General features: G+C 47.2%; 1 protein-coding gene across 3 annotated transcripts in view; it reads right to left on the bottom strand.

Annotated features, from left to right (window-relative positions):
* Positions 1 to 7,188: 7,188 nt before the first annotated feature.
* Positions 7,189 to 21,029, bottom strand: part of WIPF2 (WAS/WASL interacting protein family member 2) — a 48,096-nt gene continuing 34,255 nt past the window's right edge. For all 3 annotated transcript variants that reach the window (XM_088474644.1, XM_088474642.1, XM_088474643.1), the window contains exons 8-9: positions 9,365 to 9,466; positions 7,189 to 9,284 (exon numbers count right to left, since the gene is read on the bottom strand). In XM_088474644.1, coding sequence (XP_088330770.1) covers positions 9,244 to 9,284; positions 9,365 to 9,466 — 143 coding nt within the window. In that variant the 3' untranslated portion in view covers positions 7,189 to 9,243. The remainder of the gene's footprint in view (positions 9,285 to 9,364; positions 9,467 to 21,029) is intronic.

The following is a 21,029-nucleotide window of genomic DNA, read 5'->3' as shown; positions in this document are numbered from 1 at the left end:
TAGGGGGCGAATTTAGACTTGGGGTTTGTTTTATTAGGTAGCTATTGTCCCAGGGTACTTGCTTTTGGGGTTCAGGTAAATTAGAAAGTTACAGTTTTTAAACTATTACGTCATGAATGGGCTATTATACAGATAGGACTTTTCAACTTGTTACGCAGCCGCAGTAGGAGCCTTCAGCAGGTGTAATCAATGTGGCTTTACTTGGGTGCACAAAGATGGCCGTCATTTGCGGGCAATAGCAGCGCTGGAACACAACAATGGTCGCAGTGGCGGTGTGGACATCAGCGGCGGCGGCACGGGTGTCGGCAGGACCCAGCTGCAGCAGAGGAACCGGCGGTGGTGCGGGTGTTGGTGGCGGGCCTAGAACCGAGAGGATCCAGTCCCTGCCAGCCATTCTGCCGAGTACGGCAGCAGCACCCATTTCAAAAATGGCACCCAGCACCATTTTTTATTCAAAGATGGCCACGAGCCATGATTGAAATGGGCGCCACTGCCGAAGATGCCGAAGCCCAGGTGGGTTGGCGCCTGCCAGGTGAAGACACCGAAGCCCTGGCGGGTTGGCATGCACCGGGCGGAGATGCCGAAGCCCTGGAAGACACCGGAAGTCCTAATGGGCGGTGGCCACAAAAAAGAGCTGACAGGCTATCGCCCACTAGGTGAAGATGCTGAAGCCCTGGCAGGTTGGCGCCCGCCAGACAAAAATGCTGAAGCCCTGGCAGGTTGGCGCCCACCTGGCAAAGACGCCGAAGCACTGGTGGTTTGGCACCTGCCAGGCAAAATGCCAAAGCCCTGGTGGGTTGGCACCTGCCAGGCGAAGACACCGAAGTCATGGAGTGGCAGCGGCCATGAAAAAAAAAAAAAGCTTAAAGGCCGCCGCCCCCCAGGTGAAGGTGCAGATTAAATACATTTTATTAAAAAAGAAACTTCATTTAAATATTTCTTTTACAGGTGCACTATAGGTACCAGTGGCACCAAAATTCCCCGCTTGCTGGTACTTGTGGTTTTCCAAGTACCAGCATGCAGGGAGGTGTCCTAAGACCCCGTATTTTAGCAACCAGGGGTTGGTTCTAACTAGCCCAGTGCTGGTTGTGCTTAAATAGGGGGGGACTCCTATGTCGTTTATCCCCTGTATTTAAGCACAACCGGGACTTGGCCGCCTGTGTTTTAAAAAAAAAAAAAAAACCTGTGAAAAAATATGGCGTGGCCCCACCTCCCCAAAAAACAACCAGCACCGGGCTTTGGAGACCCAGTATTGGTTGTGCTAAGCACTGGGGACAAACGACGTAGGGGTCCCCCATATGAAGCACAACCAGGAAAAGGCTTTTCAGAACCAGTCCTGGTTGCCAGAAGACGGGGGACAACCAGCACTGGGCTCTGAGCCGGTCCTGGAAATACAGGGGGAAAAAAATGCATAGGGTCCCACTGTATTTACCAGAACCAGCACTGGACCCTTTCTAGTGGGGGGTGATGCCACAGCCAGGGGAGCCCTTTCACTCGGCCCCCCAGCCGAAGCATCACCCCATACCACTATGCAGCACAGGCCGGGGGACCCCCCCCTCCAGGGCACCCTAGGCTGATAGCCTGGGGCTAACCCCAGCACCCCTGGGCAGTGGGTACCGGGTTAATTATGTATAGTGTGGTGCATATGAAAGTATTCAAATATTGTCTTTTGCTGTGGAACTACATTCCCAGCAAGCCTCCCCCGCATGCTGGTACTTGGAGAACTACAAGTACCAGCATGCTGGGCATTACCAGCCTGCTGGTTCCTGTATTTCCACAGCAAAATCAGTATTAATAAAAACACACTGTAGAAAAGTTAAATTTTATTAGAACATACATGCGCGCACACACACTATCTCACATACTCACCTATGTATCCCTGTACCCACTCTGTCCTCTTCTCCAGTAGACAATCCAAATGGAGTACCTGTAATAAAAATTCCATACTCATCTCCTCCTATGCGTGGATCTGTCCTCTTCAAAGCAATCCAGGTTCTTGACAAAAAAAAGAAACGCAAAATACCCAGACCCACGGACATTAGTAGTGCTCTTAGAGAACACTACTACCCCAATAACAGCTCCGCCCCGGCATTTCATTTCAGAAATCCTGGTTCGGAGCGTTCAGTGGCTGACCTCAATGGTAAGAACAGAGCGTGCCCTTTTCAAAAATGGCGCCTTAGCGCCATTTTTGAAACTCAAAGATGGCCTCCACGTGCCAATCACGGTTTGCGACGTCATTGCCCCACCCACCTCGGCTGGCTTACAGCCAGTGTGAGATGCTGTACACTCGGTCGTCAGCTGGGGAGCTGGAGAGACCAGCTGAAGGAAGAAGACGCGCGGAAGCCCTGGATTGGCAGCGGCCGGGAAAAAGAGCTTAATGGACGATGTCTTCCAGGTGAAGACACCGTAGAAGCCCTGGATGGGCGGTGGCTATCGCCCTCCAGGTGAAGAAGCCGTAGAAGTCCTGGGGGGAGCGGCAACCATGAAAAAGAGCTTAAAGGCTGCCACCCCCCAGGTGAAGGTACGGCAAAATATATTTTAAAAAAATTTTATTTTAATTTTTCTTTTGCAGGGGTGCTATAGGCACTTAATGCCACGCCTGCTGGTATTTGTGGTTCTCCAAGTACCAGTTTGTGGGGATGCCAGCTGGGACCTGTAGTACTACTGCAAAAGACAATATTTAGATTTTCATATGCACCACACTTTACATAATCTTTCCAACAGCCACCGCCCAGGGGTTCTGAGGAGAGGGGGACCCCTTTATTGGTGAGGGGTCCCCAGGGATCCCCGGCCTGGGCTGACTAGCGGCCAGGGTTGATGCTTTAGCCAGGGGGCCCGGTGAAAGGGCTTCCCTGGCTGTGGCATCAGCCCCCCGCTAGATAGAGTCCGGTGCTGGTTCTGGTAAATACAGGGGGACCCTAAGCATTTTCCCCCCTGTATTTCCAGAACCAGGGTGGGCTCAGAGCCCAGTGCTGGTTGCACTGAATACAGGGGACTCCTAAGTCATTTGTCCCCAGGACTGGTTCTCAAATGCCCGATGCTGGTTGTGCTTAATACGGGGGACCCCTACATCATTTGTCCCATGTATTTAGCACTACCAGCACTAGGTCTTCAAAGTCCGGTGCTGGTTGTTGGCTTTGGGGGGTGGAGCATGCTTTTTTTTACCTCCATATTTACAGGTGCTCCATTGGACAGATTAGGGACAGGGATACATAGGTTAGTGTGTCCATGCATGATTTAATAAAATGTGACTTTTCTACGGTGTGTTGTGTGTTTTTTTAAAATTGCTTTTGCTGTGAAACTACAGTTACCAGCAGGCCTGTAATGCCCCACATGCTGATACTTGTGGTTCTCCAAGTACCAGCATGTGGGGGAGGCTTGCTGGGAACTGTAGTTACACAGCAAAAGCCAATATTCAAACTTTACTTGCACACTTTACATAATCAACCTGGCACCCACCACCCAGGGGTGCTGAAGATAGCCCCGGGCTATCAGCCTGGGGTGCCCTGGAGAGGGGGACAGTTTTTTTTTTTTGGGGGGGGGGGTCCCCAGCCTGGGCTAAAGGGCTCCCCTGGCTGTGGCATCACCCCCCCCCCCCGCTAGAAAGGGTCCGGTGCTGGTTCTCGTAAATACGGGGGGACCTATGCATTCTTTTCCCCCTGTATTTCCAGAACCAGCTCGGAGCCCAGTGCCGGTTGCGCTGAATACGGGGGACCCCTACATCATTTGGTCCCCCGTATTTTGGCAACCGGGCTGGTTCTGACTAGCCCAGCTGTTTGTGCTTAATTACAGGGGACCCCTACGTAATTTTTCCCCTGTATTTAAACACAACCAAGACAGGCTGTTATAACTGGTGCTGGTTGTGTTGGGGGGACACCTTTTTTTTATTTTACACATAAAATTTTTAACATCGATGCGTAGATTGATCTCACTGCTGCGTTCGTGCAGCGCAGATGGGTAAAGCCAGATTGGTGTGGATGAGGAATACAGACTAGTAAAATGGGATAACACACAACAGAAGGGATTGGGGAAGACAAATTGTGCAAATGGGTGGGAAGACAGTGGCATGGGAAAGACAGTGTGGCACAGTTGGGGGGACAGAGTGGTGCAGATGGAGGAATAAAGTGTGGCAGAGATAAGGGAAGACAGAGTGACATGGCTGGGGGCAAAGCAATGGTGCATATGGAAGGAAACCGTGGCACGTATTTAGGAAGCCAGGACGGTGCACATGGAGAAAGACATATTGGTGTGGATGAGGGCATGCAAACTAGCAGAGCTGGGAGAACACACAGCTGTAGAGATTGGGGAAGTTATAGCGGCATGGAGGTCGAAGCTAGTGTACATGCATAGAGAGTACGATAGTTTTAGCAATTAGGGTTGCTGAATGTGTATAATGAATGAGATGATGTATGGAGCGACAAGGATGTTGGAACCCAGTGGGATTGTTGTGAACAAATGGGAAGATTTTGGGCACTGAGTGGGATGTGTGCCACGCAACTGTTCAGACCTCAGTTGCATAGACTGCATGTGTGTATTCCAATGAGCACACAATTCTGTGAATTAGCAGCTCTACCATTTTGTGAATGACAGCAATCTCACTGTGAGTATGCTGAATCTGCAGTTACGGTGTCATGGCATACCATATCTGTATTACGCAAGGAACACGTCCATTAAGGAGTCAGCCTTAATGATCGTAATTTCATTGCTTTTTGGAGTTTGAGTGGCAGAAATTCAATAGGTTTTGTGAATTTTCAGATCATGTCTAAGCAGCCTTAATGGGACATGTGAAACCGTAAGGTTTTTTGTCTATGGAATATATATATATATAATTTATATTGAATGTGCAGTAAGCTCTTTTAGTCAACTACAACAGCCTCAGGCCAAGTAGGATATGGAGCTCTGTATATCCTGATCACTTAGGGAGAGGCATACAGGGAGACAAACCCAACCTCCTGAGAACACACCCACCAAGAGCACCTGAGTGGTCTCTGGCTGACAGGGAAGCTGGGCAGAGCAACCTAGACGCAGGAAACCTATCATCTGGACCAGCGTCTGGACCAGGGGAGCGTACCTCACCTCTCCTGTATAGACCCATCAGGCACACGGACATGGCCACTGCCATTTACTTTACCCCTGGCTGTCAGGATCCCTCATGTCCCGGTGGTCAAGTGTGGCAGTTTACCTGGCTCCTCACTACAGCATTCCCTGGCGGGTCTCCACCGCCGAAGGCACAAACGCCGCTGCGTCCTCGATGCAGCCCTTGGCTCATTTCTGACGGCCGCCGAAATCACCAGTTCCCTCACTGGTGATGCAGCGCCGGCGGGGGAAGACGGAGCAGCAGCATGGGCGTCCATATGGACACCTAGTGCTGCTTACTCAAATTTAAAAAACACTTTTTTGGGACTGCTTGTACTAACCCCTGCGCACCAAACAGAAAACTAACTGCCTGTAGCCAGGGACGGGGTATATATGGAGGACCTAGTGCATCCTGGGAGCTAAGGGCTTCTTAACTGTTTGGTGCCTGGATCACTCCAACCACATACCCCAAGGTAATTTCTGTGGACCCTATGGACCCCGACGAAACTGAAGTGCCCTCAGGCTGTGGGCGGTGTATAGGGGGAGGGACCGGAGCATCCTGGAATTGAAAAGCTTTGCTGTTTGTGTTCGGTCCTCCAGGTCCCACGTACATCAAAATGTCTCATTGTGGAGCCCTATGGACCCTGAAGAAAAAAAGAAAAACAGACAGTAGTGCTAGCACAAGTGACATACAAATGCAGAATCTACAAATAACTACAGTGAACACCAATATCAACTACACAGACCACAGTGGTTGGTAGGATATAGCGCTGCATACACCTGGCCCTTGGGAGAGGTATACAAGGAGACTGGACCCAGCATTCCCGGAGACCAGAATGCAGAAAATAGCTGCCATCTCAAAGAGGGCAGAAGGTGAGGGAGGAGCAGCTCAGGAAGCAGCAAGACCGCAGTGGAATGGCATTCTGACCTGGGGGAAGGGGCTGCAGGGAAAGCACCTTCTACCCTATGCAGACATTAACCACCGGGTCCCCTGGCTATAAATTGGGCCCTGCGCCAGTGCTTGTAATGCCCTGGTGGTCTAGTGGAGTCCCAGGCAAACAGATGTCCACATCAGCGCCTCCGGTCTGTCTCCTGAGACTGGGGCAAGACTGCGCATTAGACACGGGTCCCCGCCAGCGGGGATCCACCATACCTGTCCCCTTGAGTCCTGGCTGCAGTCTGGGGAGACTTGCTAGCTAGGTCCCCCTCAGAGCCTCACCTTCACCCCATTGTCTCCCTGTGGACCCTGAAGAAAATCTGTTTCCTGTTGAAGCGCTGACTTCCACGGGAAGTGCCTCCTTCCTGTTACTGGGGGCATGTGGCTAAGTGGGAACATCATGCTGGAGTGGGAGCACTTCATTGTGAAGGAGTGGTGGCCGGAGTCCAGATTCAGTGTAGGGATGGACATCGGATCTGATGGTTACCAACCATTGATGATTTTGTTTCTATGGTAGTGTTTGACCATTTGATGGTAGTGGACCGATGTTTACCACCATCGAATGGAAATCATTCAATGGTGTTCCGATGGATGGAGATTTATTTTAACATCCTGATAGTAATGCCTCTCTGGCTCGCCAGTAATAAAAAAAAAAAAAAAAAAAAAAAAAAACCTTCAGACCGGTATTCAAGTGAATCTAAAAAGCCTACATGAAATAAGGAATAGGTATTTTACTTTACAAATGGATACATTTTCTCCACATCTGTTCCACTGCTAGAAGTAGATAGTGCATCAGCTATAGAATTTAGCCTATACAACCCATCAGTGTACGGTAGTAAATTATAAAACATTACCTTATAACCAGTGCTGATACAGATAAGAAAAATTTGTATAGAAGACTATTGGCTGCAGTGCCGCTTCCATCCCGAGGCTTCACACTACTTACTGCCCATTTCCATTGACTACACTGACCAGTAGTGAATATGTTCATTGCTTCTGTCACTTTCCACTACATATGTATTACACCAACACCAATGTGACTTATTTCACTAGACAAATTATACATTTTATATATAGATATATTTATATTTTAGTATTTTTCAACCAGTTTTTCAGAGTCCTATTTTACAACATACAAAATAGACATCAGTATCTATAAGTTTAGATTACTTCAGAGTAAAATATACATTAGAAAATAAAAGTACCAAATTTGCTCAATGTTTACCCTTTTCTTGACCAATAAAGAAGCAACTGCTTTGGGGGCCCAGTATCTGCTCTCTACAGAGCAGTGCATCATGGGGGATGTATGTCCACTTTAGGTGTCACAGCAGGGGAATAAACATACCAATTGATACCCTGCATAACAAAGCTTTGCTTCCATTAGAATCGAAAAAAGGATGTAGTAGTGTTTAAAGGAAGGAGGGGGGGCAGTTCATACCTTGACTGCAGTTTACAGGTCTGGCTCTTTAGGAATCTTTTTAACTATACTTAAAAAAAAAATTACATTGATAATTGTGTGTGGTCAGGTTTGTAATGGGAAGGACTACACTTCTAAGCACAGGTCAGACTCCAACAAAATGGAATCTTATTCATGGGAAACTATTGCAAGTTTTAGATAAAATTTCTGAAAAAAAAAAAAAACGTCCCTGGAGACAAATTTGTTTTTTTTCTTTTTAAATGCACTTCCATGCTTCCCTATATGTGCATAGGTGGAGTAAACAATGGTAGTTTATACAGAGTAATACCTGCATTACCTCTTGGATGTGAAGAGGGGTTAAAACAGATTAGAATTATTGCTTTAGAGTACTTGTGTAGATAATCCCCAAAGCCTAGCCTATTTTCGGCAATCAAGGGCACTAGACGTTATCTCTATAAATATAAGGCAAATGAATCCCCACAAATTGAAGTAGCACTAGGTAAATCGGCAGTCATATAACATGCTGCAGCCTATAGTGTTGTATTGTATATGCACAGAAAAGAACATGCTGCAACAGAACATGACAGTACTTATCAGTTTACATTGCACTGGATAACAATGTAGAGTATTACACTGGTTCCAAATGTGCTGTGTTTTGTACACATTGATAAGTCCAATACCCAAAACATTATCCATTATAAATGTCAGTGTTGCCTTAGTTATCCTACAGATATCCCGAAAGGAAGCCAGTTGCCAGAGAGCACTCCTGATACCGATTTTCTGGCAAGGGGGTAATCTTACAGTCATATTACTGAATATAGTGAGAAGAGATTAAAAATGTAGTGATAATGGTAGGAAGACATGGCCATGATTGGATATTTAAAAAAACAAAAAAGGGGAACGGAAATTATTTGGGGGTGGGGTATAACAAACCGTAAACAAAAACAAGGAAGAGAGGTTCAAAAATTCCAGTGACCTTAAAAAGATACCACCACTTATGAAGAACCCTCTTCTCATCATATGCATAGACAGTGACGTGCATAACCACCTAAAAAGATCTTTCCCATCACCTTATTACACAACCAACCATCACTAAAACATGTTACAATTCAGACTCTATAGAATCTGGCAATACCAGCACCATTCTCCCTCTCCTTGTATCTTCTTCAGTCTTCTTGATGCGCAAATGTTAGTGTTGCTGAACGCTACAATACGGGCTCAATACAACACTCTCCCAGCTGCTCAGATTCATCCATTTTAGACTAACATCCGGAGTCCGATATCAGTTATCCTGAGCCCCCCCCATTAGAGAGGCCTGTGGATAGTTCTGCCAGGCCTTGTGTAAAGAAAGTGCATTGTGTAGAGGATGGTACCTAGTCATTGCTCACCATCCTAGGCATCCTTACTTGCTGTTGTAGTATATTCCTATAGTATAACTATTGTTCTTCTGTACAGTACCTATGTTGTCAAAATTTCTTTCCCCCAAAACCCACTTCCAAGGTATTAAAACTATTCAGTTTCTCATGGCATTAAGTCTGACACAGGTAGAATGGAAGAGGGGGGGGGGTCATGAGTTTCCGGACTAGACACAGGAGTTGAAGCCGTACAATACCCACTCCCATGCAAGGTGCAGCAAGGGCTGTGTTGGAGGTGAGAATACGGAATGCATAGACAGGTAGCGGGGAACTCCCAGCTCCTTTTTGTTCACAAATGTTTTCATGCGGGTGCAGCCCCACTCTGTAGGAAAGAGGAAGGGAGAAGTGGAGATGGGCTTGGGTGAAGAGTCCAGGCAGCAGAGACCAGTGGCAACTTCTCACCTTGGAATAGGAGGCAATGGAGGAGCACCACGGGTCCCTGAAAGACAAAATGATATTGATCAGTAGAAATATACTATGTAATGTACTGCATTCATCTTGCACTTTGACAAGTTTCACCTTTGAGTAATTTGCTGGGGTAGGTTTTTTGGAATGGTCTGTAGTCCTCTGGAGCAGGAAACTCATCCACCGAATGGAAGGAATATTTTGATTCAAAGTCCTCTGCAATACAAAAAAAAAAAATCACAAGAAATATTTATATAGTAATGTAAATAATATACAATATGCATTCAGAAATATTTGTGAGAGTGGTTAAATGAGTAAATGTGTATTACATATTGTATGGGGAAGTAGGGCCAATTGGGTCTTGGGTGCAATGGAAAAGGGTGTAGGACTTTAATTTACTAATGGAGCTTCTTAATTCCAATAACAAAATGCATGTGTGGTATCCCTCGCAGAGTAGAAGATACTCACCCCACTAGCATCTGTAACAAACATGCATAACTGGAAGAACTGTGGAAATAGATGCGGCTAAGATAAACCCTGAGCAGAATTTAGGTTTTATTTAGTAAAAGGTGCAGACTGTCAAGAGGCCATGCAGAGAACAGATTACATTGATCTTGTGGGGGATGTTGGGGCACTACCCTAAAAACAAGCTAGGACTGTAAGAAGAACCCTCAGGAAAATTTTATCTGACCAGACAAACTAACGACATTGGCTAGGCCAGAGGTTCCCAAACACTGTCCTCAAGGCTCCCCAACAGTTAAGGTTTTAGAGAGATCCATTGAGCACAGGTGGTTAAATAAAATTGACTGAGGTACTAATTAAGTCACCTGTCCTCAACCATGGATATCTCCAAAACCTGGACTGTTGGGGAGCCTTGAGGACCGCATTTGGGAACCTCTGGGCTAGGCTATTAATGTACTGTATTTTAGAAATTAGGTAAAGGGGGCCATAATAGTCAGTGGCTCCTTCATTCCTGTGTGATTAAAAACACTGTAGGAGCTAATGCAATGGTATAATTCAGAGTGCTGTAGCACGCACAATTCAGAGGTGCACACTGATGGATAGGAAATCGCCACATCATATAACAGCTAGCAATGGAGCCAATGGCCTCAAAGTTAAATAAAGGAATATGTCAGAGAACATATAATATAGCTGACAACTACGGCACATAACAGAGCAAATAAGGAGTCTATGGGGTATATTTACTAAAGTGCGGATTTTCAGAAGTGGAGATGTTGGCCATAGTAAGCCATCAGATTCTAACTTATCTTCTAGAAGGTTCTAGATATATGTTAAGTAGAATCTGATTGGTTGCTATGGGCAACATCTCCACTTCTAAAAATATACTTCTCAGTCTCAAGTCCTCCAGGACCAACTGAGAAGATGGTGCTGTCCTACAACTGCTGGGAATAATGTCTGTTGCATTGCCACAAACAAACATAAAATCATCAATCTGGTAAAAACAAACGTCGTTTAATTCCTTTTCCCTGGAACTCTTAATGTACTTCAACATAAAATATATTAAAATAAATTAGTGGGAAGACTAAAATAAACTCAAGCCTCTCAGGTACAAATTATTGCACAATCTGAGCTAACTTTGCATCACTGCATCTATACTCATCCAGTGCTCTAGTACTGCTGATATGCTCATCTAAAGATTCAAGCTCAAAGGGGGCGATTCAATAGTGCAGCCAGTAATGAGGAGGAGAGTAAAAATGTGCGAAAAGTCCGTGGTTTGGGCACCAGCTAAACCCTGTCTAATTGGGAAGCAACAAGCACGATAATTAATGGGCGACCAAGACAATTGAATTGCTATGTTGGACGCCCATTAATTATCGAAGCACCTAAAATAAATAAATTGCCCCAAAAGAGTCCACAAATGATAATAAACCAGTAAATGTGATTTATCAGTAATCCAAGGACTTTTATGTTTGGAGTTTGTATGTTCTCCCTGTGTTTACGTGGATTTCTTCTGGGTGCTCTAATTTTGTCCCACAAAGTCCAAAAATGTACTGCTATGTAAACTGGCTTCTGATAAAAAAGGACCCTAGTTGTCATGTCTGTAGGTTAGGACATTTAGAATATGAGCCCCAATGGGTCAGGGGCTGGTATTAAAGATTATTTAAAACAAACAAAGAGCCCCCAAGATGGCTGCATCACCTTTTGCAATAACAAAGTGCATTACATCTCATTGGGAGAAAGGTTCTACAAAAAAGGAGAGTTATGGTAACATTTACCCTTGTTAATTCTCTTTTTTCGAAGTCCATTGGGTACACAGGGAGACAATGGGGTTTAGGTGTTACTTGGAGGACCGGACACCAACAGCAAAGCTTTTCAATCCCAGGATGCTCCGCCCACAACTCAGTTTTGTTAACAAGCCCAAGGAAGGAGCAGGATAGGAGAAGGAAGACTGGTACACTGAAGAATCACACACACAGATAAGGAAACAAGTGACCAAGAGAAGAAATCCATAAAAGCCAGGAGCATCAGGGCGGGTGCCCTGTGGACCGTATGGACTTCGAAGAAATAGGTTAACATGGGTAAGTTTTACCATAACTCCTTTTCTTCTTCAGGGTCCATAGGGCTCAACAGCGAGACAATGGGGATGTCCCAAAGCAGTTGTTCAAGGGCGGGGACGCTCCTGAGCTGATAGGTGAACTCGGCGCCTGAAGGAAGCATCCTGAGAGGCAAATGTATCAAAGGCATAGGACCTAAGAAAGGTGTGGACAGAAGACAACATAGCCGCCTTGCATAGTTGTTCAGTAGAGGCGCCGCACCGGGCTGCCCACGAGGGACCCACAGAGCAGCATATACTGTAGCTGGCACAGGAAGGCAAGTCTGCGCATAAGCCTGTGAGATAGTCAGGCGAATCCATCTGGCCAGAGTCTGCTTGTTAGCTGGCCATCCCTTCTTATGGAATCCATATAAAATGAAGAGGGAGTCTGATTACCTGATGGAACTAGCGGTCCACGTACATCTTTAGAGCACGGACCACATCCAAAGAGGCCTCATCTGCAGAGAGGTCTGGTGATTGAAAGGCCGGAACCACAATTTCCTCATTAATGTGGAAACGAGAAACCACTTTGGGAAGGAAGTCCGGGCGCATTCTAAGAACAGCCCTGTCCTGATGAAAGATTAAAAAGGGGGAGCGACTTGAAAGCCCCTAAGTCCGATACCATACGGGCAGATGCTATGGCCAGAACAAAGGTTTCGCAGTGAGTCTCTTGACATCCACTGATTCCAACGGTTCAAATGGAAGTTCCTGAAGTGCGTGGAGCACCACTGACAAATCCCATGGAGCCACAGGAGGGACAAAGGGAGGTTGTATACGGGAACACCAGTAGAACAGCAATTCTGCGCTGGAACCAGATGGACAAAGCAGAGACCTGCACTTTAAGCGATGCTAGGCGGAGGCCCAGATCCAATCCAACCTGAAGAAAGGCAAAGTATTCTAGAAACTTTGAGAAACTACGGCCCTCAAGTTTTTAGAGCATAGCATCGGAAATATGTATGCCATATTCTGGCTGAGGCCAGTTTACGTGCTCTGAACATGCACATAGAAAGTATGGTGGTCGCTCACATCAGCTTAATGATATTGCCCAGGTGCTTGTAAAGGGCGAGGTTTAACTGAACCACACAGAGAAAAAGGGGATATTCCCTCCAGCACACTGCAGGAATATTAGCAAAAATACTTGAATCCTACATAATAGAAGTTCAGAGGTATTAGTTGCATACATTTGCAATTATATGATTAAGCGCGGGGCCAGCATCAAAGCTCCTCTATACCGGCGTCCCTAACATTAAGGGGTTCACGTCCTAGGCGCAGGGCAGCCCAAAAGAATCCAGCCAAGGACCATTCCCAGGGCATCACACGAAAAATGGAAGAAAGGTGATAGTGAAGTGTAAAGTATAGATGTGTCAATATAATCAATAGGTGTTAATATAATATGAAAGAATTAAAATTACAAACAAATAGAAAGGCAATGAAAAAGTATCTATGTAAATTAAGTGGTGATGCCCTGAAAAAGGCCCAGCCAGAGCAACTCCGGGGGCCCCACGCCCAAAACGATCACCCCAAATTAATTATTGCTACCAAATAGTACTCTGGGTCATATAATTACAATTAATATACTGCATAACAGAACATGTATAAGCTGAGAGCTGACTCACCTAGGAGGTACCCCAGAAACCTCCAAATGGCACTATACGGACCAGCACATCCTCCCAATGCTGGCTCCCTTCATGCCTCTCAGAACTGCAAATAGAAAGTATGGTGGTCGCTCACATCAGCTTAATGATAGTGCTCTGAACATGGTCTGGACCACAGAGTTGGAAAATCCCTTAGCCGTTAGGAGGGATGTCTCAAGAGTTAAGCAGTTAAAGACAAACGGGCTACGTCCGGATGTAGACATGGACCCTGAGACAACAGGTCTACTCATAAAGGAAGTTGAAGAGACAGTCTTTGCAGTGAGCCACAGGAGGGACAAAGGGTTCGAATGGAGGTTCCTGAAATGTGTGGAGAACCACTGACAAATCACAGGTGGCACAAAGGGAGGTTGTATACGTAGAACACCCTGCAGGAAGGTTTGAAGATCCGGTGGAGGAGCAATTCTGTGCTGGAACCAGATGGAGAGAGCAGAGACGTGCACTTTCAAAGATGCTAGGCGGAGTCCAAGATCCAATCCAGCCTGAAGAAAGGAAAGTATTCTAAAAGACTTGAAAACTTGAGGGTCAATTTCTAGGGGCACACCACTGGAAATATGTATGCCTTACCTGGTGATAAATCCTGGCAGAGGCCGGTTTATGAGCTCTGATCATGGTCTTGACCACAAAGCTAGACCTTAGGAGGGATGTCTCAAGAGCCAGGCCGTTAAGGACAGGCGGGCCAGGTCCGGATGTAAACAGGGACCCTGAGACAACAGGTTTGGTCATAGAGTAATTTGAAAAGGAAAGTCTATGGAAAGACTTTGAAGGTCGGAGCACCAATGGCATCTGGGTCAAGCCGGAGCTAGCAACAGGACCGTACCCCCTTCCTGTTTGAACTTCCGAAGAACTCAAGGAAGATGGGATATTGGAGGGAAGAGGTACGCCAACTGAAAGGTCCACCTCACAGATAATGCGTCCACAAAGGCAGCGTTGGGGTCCCTTGTCCTGGCTCAATACACTGGAAGTTTGTGGTCGTGTCTTGAAGCCATGAGATCCACATTTGGTGGACCACATTTTTTCTCCAGAAGCTGAAAGACTTCTGGATGTAGAGACCACTCTCCTGCATGCACGTCGTGACGGCTGAGGAAATCCGCTTCCCAATTGAGAATTCCTGGGATGAACACTGCGGAGATGGCGTGTCCATGTGAGAATGCGGGACACTTGCCATTGCTGCCCGACTTAGAGTGCCTCCTTGGTGATTGAGGTAGGCCACTGTACTTGTTCTGGCCCGCTCTGAATGCTATCCTGAGCCAGAGGGAGAGCTCTATAGATGGCTCGGAGTTCTAGGATGAAGATTTTTAAGACTGCCTCGGCAGGAGTCCAGCAGCCCTGGAAGTAGTGCTGGCCGGTCACCGCGCCCCTCTCTCGATGGCCTGCGTCCGTGTTTAGGTGTACCCAGACCGGGATCCAAAAGGAGCATCCCTTGTTCAAGTGGGACGTCTGTAGCCACCAGGCTAGGGACAGTCGAACCTCCGGGAAGAGGCTCATCATCTGGGATCTGAGCAACTTGAGGTTGAAGATAGGCCGATGAATCTCTGAAGGGTAGAATAAGCCCTTCCCTCACTGTGCGGAGGGGACCGGAATTAATCGTCCTGAAAGCAGTAAGGATTGAATGGCCTTTTGGCCTTGTGTGGGTCCGATGGAGGGCTTGTTCAAAAGAAATGCTGAAGGAGGGGGGGGTTGCCTCAGGAAGGATAGGGCACATCTGTTGGAGACCACTTCTCTTACCCAGGCGTCTGTTGTGGTTCGGATGTGAGAACTGGGCGAATTGAAGGAGTCTGTCTCCCACCCAATCGGGCTGAAGGCTTTTCCTCAGATTTGGTAGGTGGATGTGTAGTAGCCCAGATCTGTTTGGCCCTAGGCTTGGAAGCCTTAGTTGATGCTTGATGCCTTGAAAAGGAATGACCTTTAGCTTTCCCTTGAGGACGAAAGGATGATGTCCTAGGCTTCGCATTATATGCAAAGGGCAGGAACACAGTCTTGAAAGCTGCCAAGGTAGTCACAATTTTGTCTAATTCTCGGCCAAACAGGATAGCCCCTGAATAAGGCAGAGACTCCAAAGCCTTTTTAGAGTCCGCATCTGCCTTCTATGAGCGGAGCCAAACAATACGGCGAGCTACTACAGAAGTGGCAGATGCCTTGGAGGCTCGGAGAGCTGTATCCATAGCTGCTTCACCCAAATAGGAGGCTGCATCTCTAATGTGAGATACAGTATGTAGGACAGCTGTTCCCTCAAAGGAAATGTCTCTTCTAGGGCCTCTGCTCAACTCTCAATGGCCTTAGCCACCTAGGCCGTAGCCCTAGCAGGACGAGTAAGCGAGTATATAGATTTTAGACAGCTTCCATCCTTCAATCCGTAGTCTTCTTCAAGGAGGTTGCAGTATGGATAGGCAAGGTAGCATTTTTGACCAGACGTGTCACGTGGAAATCCACTACTGGGGCAACTTCCCATTTAGTAAAATCAGTAGCGGGAAGACCGTAAAAGGAACTTAAACGCTTAGACAGCTGAAATATTTTACTGGGTTAGGAAATTATGGTAAAATTACATTTTGTTGTTTAAAGGATGGCTGTTTTGCCTTAGGAGCAGGTTCTGTCTTCTATTTGAAGAATAGATTTTACAGCTCTTACAAGTGCAGGTATATAAAATTTAGAAGGGGTTCCTAGTCTCTCAGAGGGGAGTCCGAGTGAGAGGTTTGCATCTTCTGCCTCCCCAGATGATAAATCAGAATCTGATAGCTGGGTGGACTGGGAAGAACACAGCACGCTTAGGTTTACGAAGTAAGGGTCTCTCTTTTTGCAGCATTTGCTGAAATCTGTAGGAGGTATCTGCCAGACTCTGCACTGAGGTCGAAAGTATGTCTACCCATGGAAGACAAAGGATTTGCAGGGAGTACCCTGCTGTGGCCATCCCATAGGGGAGCTACCACAGGGACCGTTAGATGGTCCGCAGTTTTGCCAGCACCTGAGAAAAAGTAGCCCAGGGTGGGTCCTTAGGAGAGGACACCGGGGCTGATGGGCCCGGGGCAGTATAACACGATACAAAAAGTCCATCCTGAATGAGGTCCCCTGAAGTCAAACCTGCTGAGTAGGACTTACAAGACACCAAAGTGGGAGGAGCAGGCTGCTTGTCAGTCTTGCCTTTGCCAGATATAACTGCAAGAATAATGTAACACACAATCTGGCACAGTGCAGTGAGCAACCCAGCTGTATGTGCAATATGGCACAGTGTAGTGCGCAACAGCGATATATAGTATGTGATAGCCCTCACAAATATAGGGAGATGTGAGTTACAATGAACCCCCTATACCTTTAGTATGCCAGGGTTATAGTAAAATAAAGGGAAAGGTATAAGCTTGACAGTCATATGAAAAAGAAAACAGACAGCAGTACTAGCATAAGTCGCATACAATGCAGACAGTGGGCACTAAAATCAACTACACAGACTGCAGTGGCTGGTAGACTATAGCGCTGTATAACCTGGCCCTTGAGAGAGTTATACAGGGAGACTGGACCGAGCGTTCCCAGAGACCTAAATGCAGAAAATGGCTGCCGTGAGTCTCAGAGGGGGTGTAGGGTGAGGGAGGAGCAGCAAGACCGCAGTGGAGAGCGCCTTCTCCCCTATACAGACTTTAACCACCGGGTTCCCTGGCCTTACTTATGCCCTGCACCAGTGCTTGTAATGCCCTGGTGGTCTAGTGAAGTTCCAGACAAACCAATGTTCACATCAGTACCTCCGGTCAGTCTCATGAGACCGGAGGTAAGACTGCACATACACGCGGGTCCCCGTGAGCGGGAATCCACCTTACCTGTCCCCTTGAGTCCCGGCTGCAGTCTGGGGTCCGGGGAGCCTCGGTAGCTATGTCCCCCTCAGTGCCCCGCCGAGAGTACCTAGCCAAGGGCTGGTGTCGCAGCACCGCAGTGGGGTGCAGACGTCCAAAAGGACTGTCTTGTGCTGCTACTCATTAGTAGAATAAATAAAACTAAAATTAAATTATAAAAATAAGCTTGGGCTGTTTAATAGCAGCCCCCTGTTAAAACGGTAATCCATCTCCTGTCGGACACCAACGAAACTGAGTTGCCCTCAGGCTGTGGGCGGGGTGAAGGGGGAAGGTCCGGCGCATCCTGGGATTGAAAAGCTTTGCTGTTGATATACGTTCCTACAAGTCCCACCTACACCCTATGGACCCTGAAGAAGAAATAATATGAGATATGGTAAGAACTTACCCTTGTTATCTCTATTTCTACGAAGTCCATAGGGTTCCACAGGATACCTTGGGGTATAGGCGATGACGGCAGACATCGGGCACCACAGAGTTAATGTTTTCAGCCTCCCAGGATGCACTGGGGTCCCTCTCCTATACCCTGCCCCCGAGCCAAGGCAAATCAGTTACGCAACAAGCCACAGGCTGGAGGAGGAGAAGAGAGAGAAGAAAGTCTGGAACACACAAGAATCACATTCTCAACAGAAGGTGACGGAAAAAACGGTGACAGAGCAGGAGTCCTGTGGAACCCTATGGACTTCGTAGAAATAGAGATAACAAGGGTAAGTTCTTACCATATCTCATATTTAACCCTTCTTCCGGAAACCATAGAGGACAAACAAGGAGTCCGACTTCCGAAATGAATTGGTACGGTCAACATAAATCCATAGAGCCTGTACCACATCCAAGGAGGCCTCACCAGCTGAGAGGTCTGGAATTAAAGGTCGGTACTATAATTTCCTCATTAATGCGGAAACTAGATACCACCTTAGGTAGGATACCAGGGCAAGTGCGAAGCCCTGCCCTTTCCCTATGAAAAATCAGAAAGGGAGGGCGACATGAGAGAGACCCCAAATCTGACACCCTTCTGGCCGAAGCAATGGCCAGAAGAAACAGAAAGTGTCTTAGCTGTAAGCCATTTTAAATCCACTGAGCCCAGTGGTTTAAATGGCGATCCTTGGATAGCCATCAGTACCACAGCCAAATCCCAAGGAGCCACTGGTGGATCAAAGGGAGGCTGAATGCAAAGTACACCTTGCATAAAGGTGCAGACATCAGGAAGAGTAGCAATCCTACCCTGAAACCACACTGAGAGGGCAAAAACCTGCACCTTCAGGGAAGCAAGGCGAAGACCGTGATCTAATCCCGCCTGTAGGAAAGCCAAAACCCTGGATAACCTAAACACCTGAGGATCATAGCCTCTAGGGTGACACCATTCAAAGAAAGTATGCCACACCCTGTGGTAAATTCTTGCAGAAGCCGGCTTCCGAGCTCTGAGCATGGTGTTAACTACAGAACTGGAAAAAACCCCTGGACCTTAAGAGACCAGTCTCAACAGCCACGCCGTCAAAGACAGACTACACAGGTCCGGGTAATGACAAGGACCTTTAGACAACAGGTCCGGACGTTGAGGCAACAGCATCGGAGTGTCTATGGAGAGACTCCGAAGATCTGAGTACCAGTGACGTCTGGGCAACACTGGAGCTATCAGCAGGAGCGTGCCGACTTCTTGCTTGAATTTTCGTAGTACTCGAGGAAGAAGGGAGAACGGAGGGAAGAGGTACGCAAACTGGATGGTCCACCGCACCGACAGAGCGTCTACCAGAAGAGCCCCCGCGTCTCTTGTTCTTAACCTTGTTCACCAGTAGTTGAAACACCTCCTGGTGAAGAGAACATTCCCTGGATGCATGTCTTGACGGCTGAGAAAGTCTGCTTCCCAGTTGAGTACTCCTGGTATGAACACTGCCGAGATGGCAGGGAGATTGCCTTCCGCCCAAGCCAGAATGCGGGACACCTGTGTCAGTGCCGCCTGACTTCGGGTTCTTCCTTGGTGGTTTATGTAAGCCACCGTGGTGGCGTTGTCCGACCGTACCTGAGAACATGCCTTGCCTGCTGGAGAGCTTTGAATACTGCCCGAAGTTCCAAGATGTTTATTGGAAGCGCACATTCAGCTGGTGTCCACCTTCCCTTAAAAATGGCCGCCGAGTAGCTGGGAGGAGGCGGGTCCGGGGGAGGAGCGCTCACACAGGCAGCTAGACCGCAATGGAGAGGCACTGCAGTGGGGAAGGCGCCGGCTATTTAGACAGGGAAGGCGCACTCCCCTGGCATGCTATTAATCCCTGGGACGCTGGAGCGTATCTTCACCGCTGCAGCCCGCTGTCCCTGGTGGTCTAGTGGAAGGCGCAGGATCAGTACCTGGCCCCACGCGCAGCCAGTCCCCTGCCTGAGGACAACATTGACTGTGAATCGGCGGCAACAAAATCCCCTTGCATCCGGTCACAGTCCGGGTATTTCTGGGTCCCCGTTAGCTGGGACCCGGAGACCCACCAGCATCCCCGGATCAGTACCGGCGTTCTGGTCCGGCAGGGTGAAGGAGCTAAAGCATAGACGTCTATAATGACTGTCTATGCTGTGCGGCTCATCTTGTGCAGCCAAAGCTGCCTTGAAAAGAACTTCAGGGGCCATTACAGCCCCCCTCTGCAAATGGTGATCCGACTCCGAGCTGGGCACCTACGAAACTGATTTGCCTTGGCTCGGGGGCGGGGTATAGGAGAGGGACCCCAGTGCATCCTGGGAGGCTGAAAACTTTAACTCTGTGGTGCCCGATGTCTGCCATCACCTATACCCCAAGGTATCCTGTGGATACCCTATGGACCGTGAAGCAGAAAAAGAATCATCAAAATCTAGTAGGTTTTCTGTCTAGCTCCACAATTCCTGCAGCTCCCTCTTCTGGTCACTACTACACAACAGGCAACTAGATAAAAAGAGGAAAGGGTGGGGGAGCTCCACTGTGCAGAGATAGATAGATATCTATTTATTTAGAAAAGTGCTGATCCCAACATCAGTTAAGACATGAAGTAAACGCAGACATATCAAAACTAGCATTCTATGCCTCAAACTCCCGATGCATATGTGAACTAAAAAAGAGGCATATTGAAGGTGTTGGACACATATGTATGGACATACAAGAATGGCTTACTGCTGGGTGCCACTATTTGAACGCATCAAGAAATACACTAAAATGAATCATCTACCAAGTAAAAGTAACAAGAGATTTTTATTCATCTTACAACTTTATGAACACCTATATGAATGACACTCACTTATTTTACGAGACATGTCCTAATTAAGCTTACAAAGTAATTGTACCACCACATACATGAACAAACAAGGGCCAATTTATGCAGACAGACGATTAAACCAGTTTTTTTTGCATTAATGTTTTAGTGAAAAAAACAACTGAATCCTGCTTATCATAGTAATACTGTGAAACACTGCTATGTATTAGAAACCTTAATCAACTATGTTTGAATGCTTTCTAACATTAGGATTTTTTATATCATCAAAAGAGAGCCAGACTAAACCTTTCCTGCTTCCACTCATCTCAGTAGGACTAAATGTTTTGAATTGAAATAAACATGAAGACGATAAAGGGATCTATTTACTAATGGGGGGTATCCACTTAGCGATTTAAACAAGCGATTGCACGATAACAATGTCGTTATCGTGCAATCGCTTGCAAATCGCGCATGCATCGGGCATGTTTTGGACGGAAGTGACCCGCGATGCGTGTGCCCGCGGGCCGCTTCCGA

This window comes from Taudactylus pleione, unplaced genomic scaffold (genome assembly GCF_031769625.1).
Source record: "Taudactylus pleione unplaced genomic scaffold, aTauple2 ptg000155l, whole genome shotgun sequence".
Classification (NCBI taxonomy): domain Eukaryota; kingdom Metazoa; phylum Chordata; class Amphibia; order Anura; family Myobatrachidae; genus Taudactylus; species Taudactylus pleione.
This window is presented reverse-complemented; position numbering and strand designations above follow the sequence as displayed.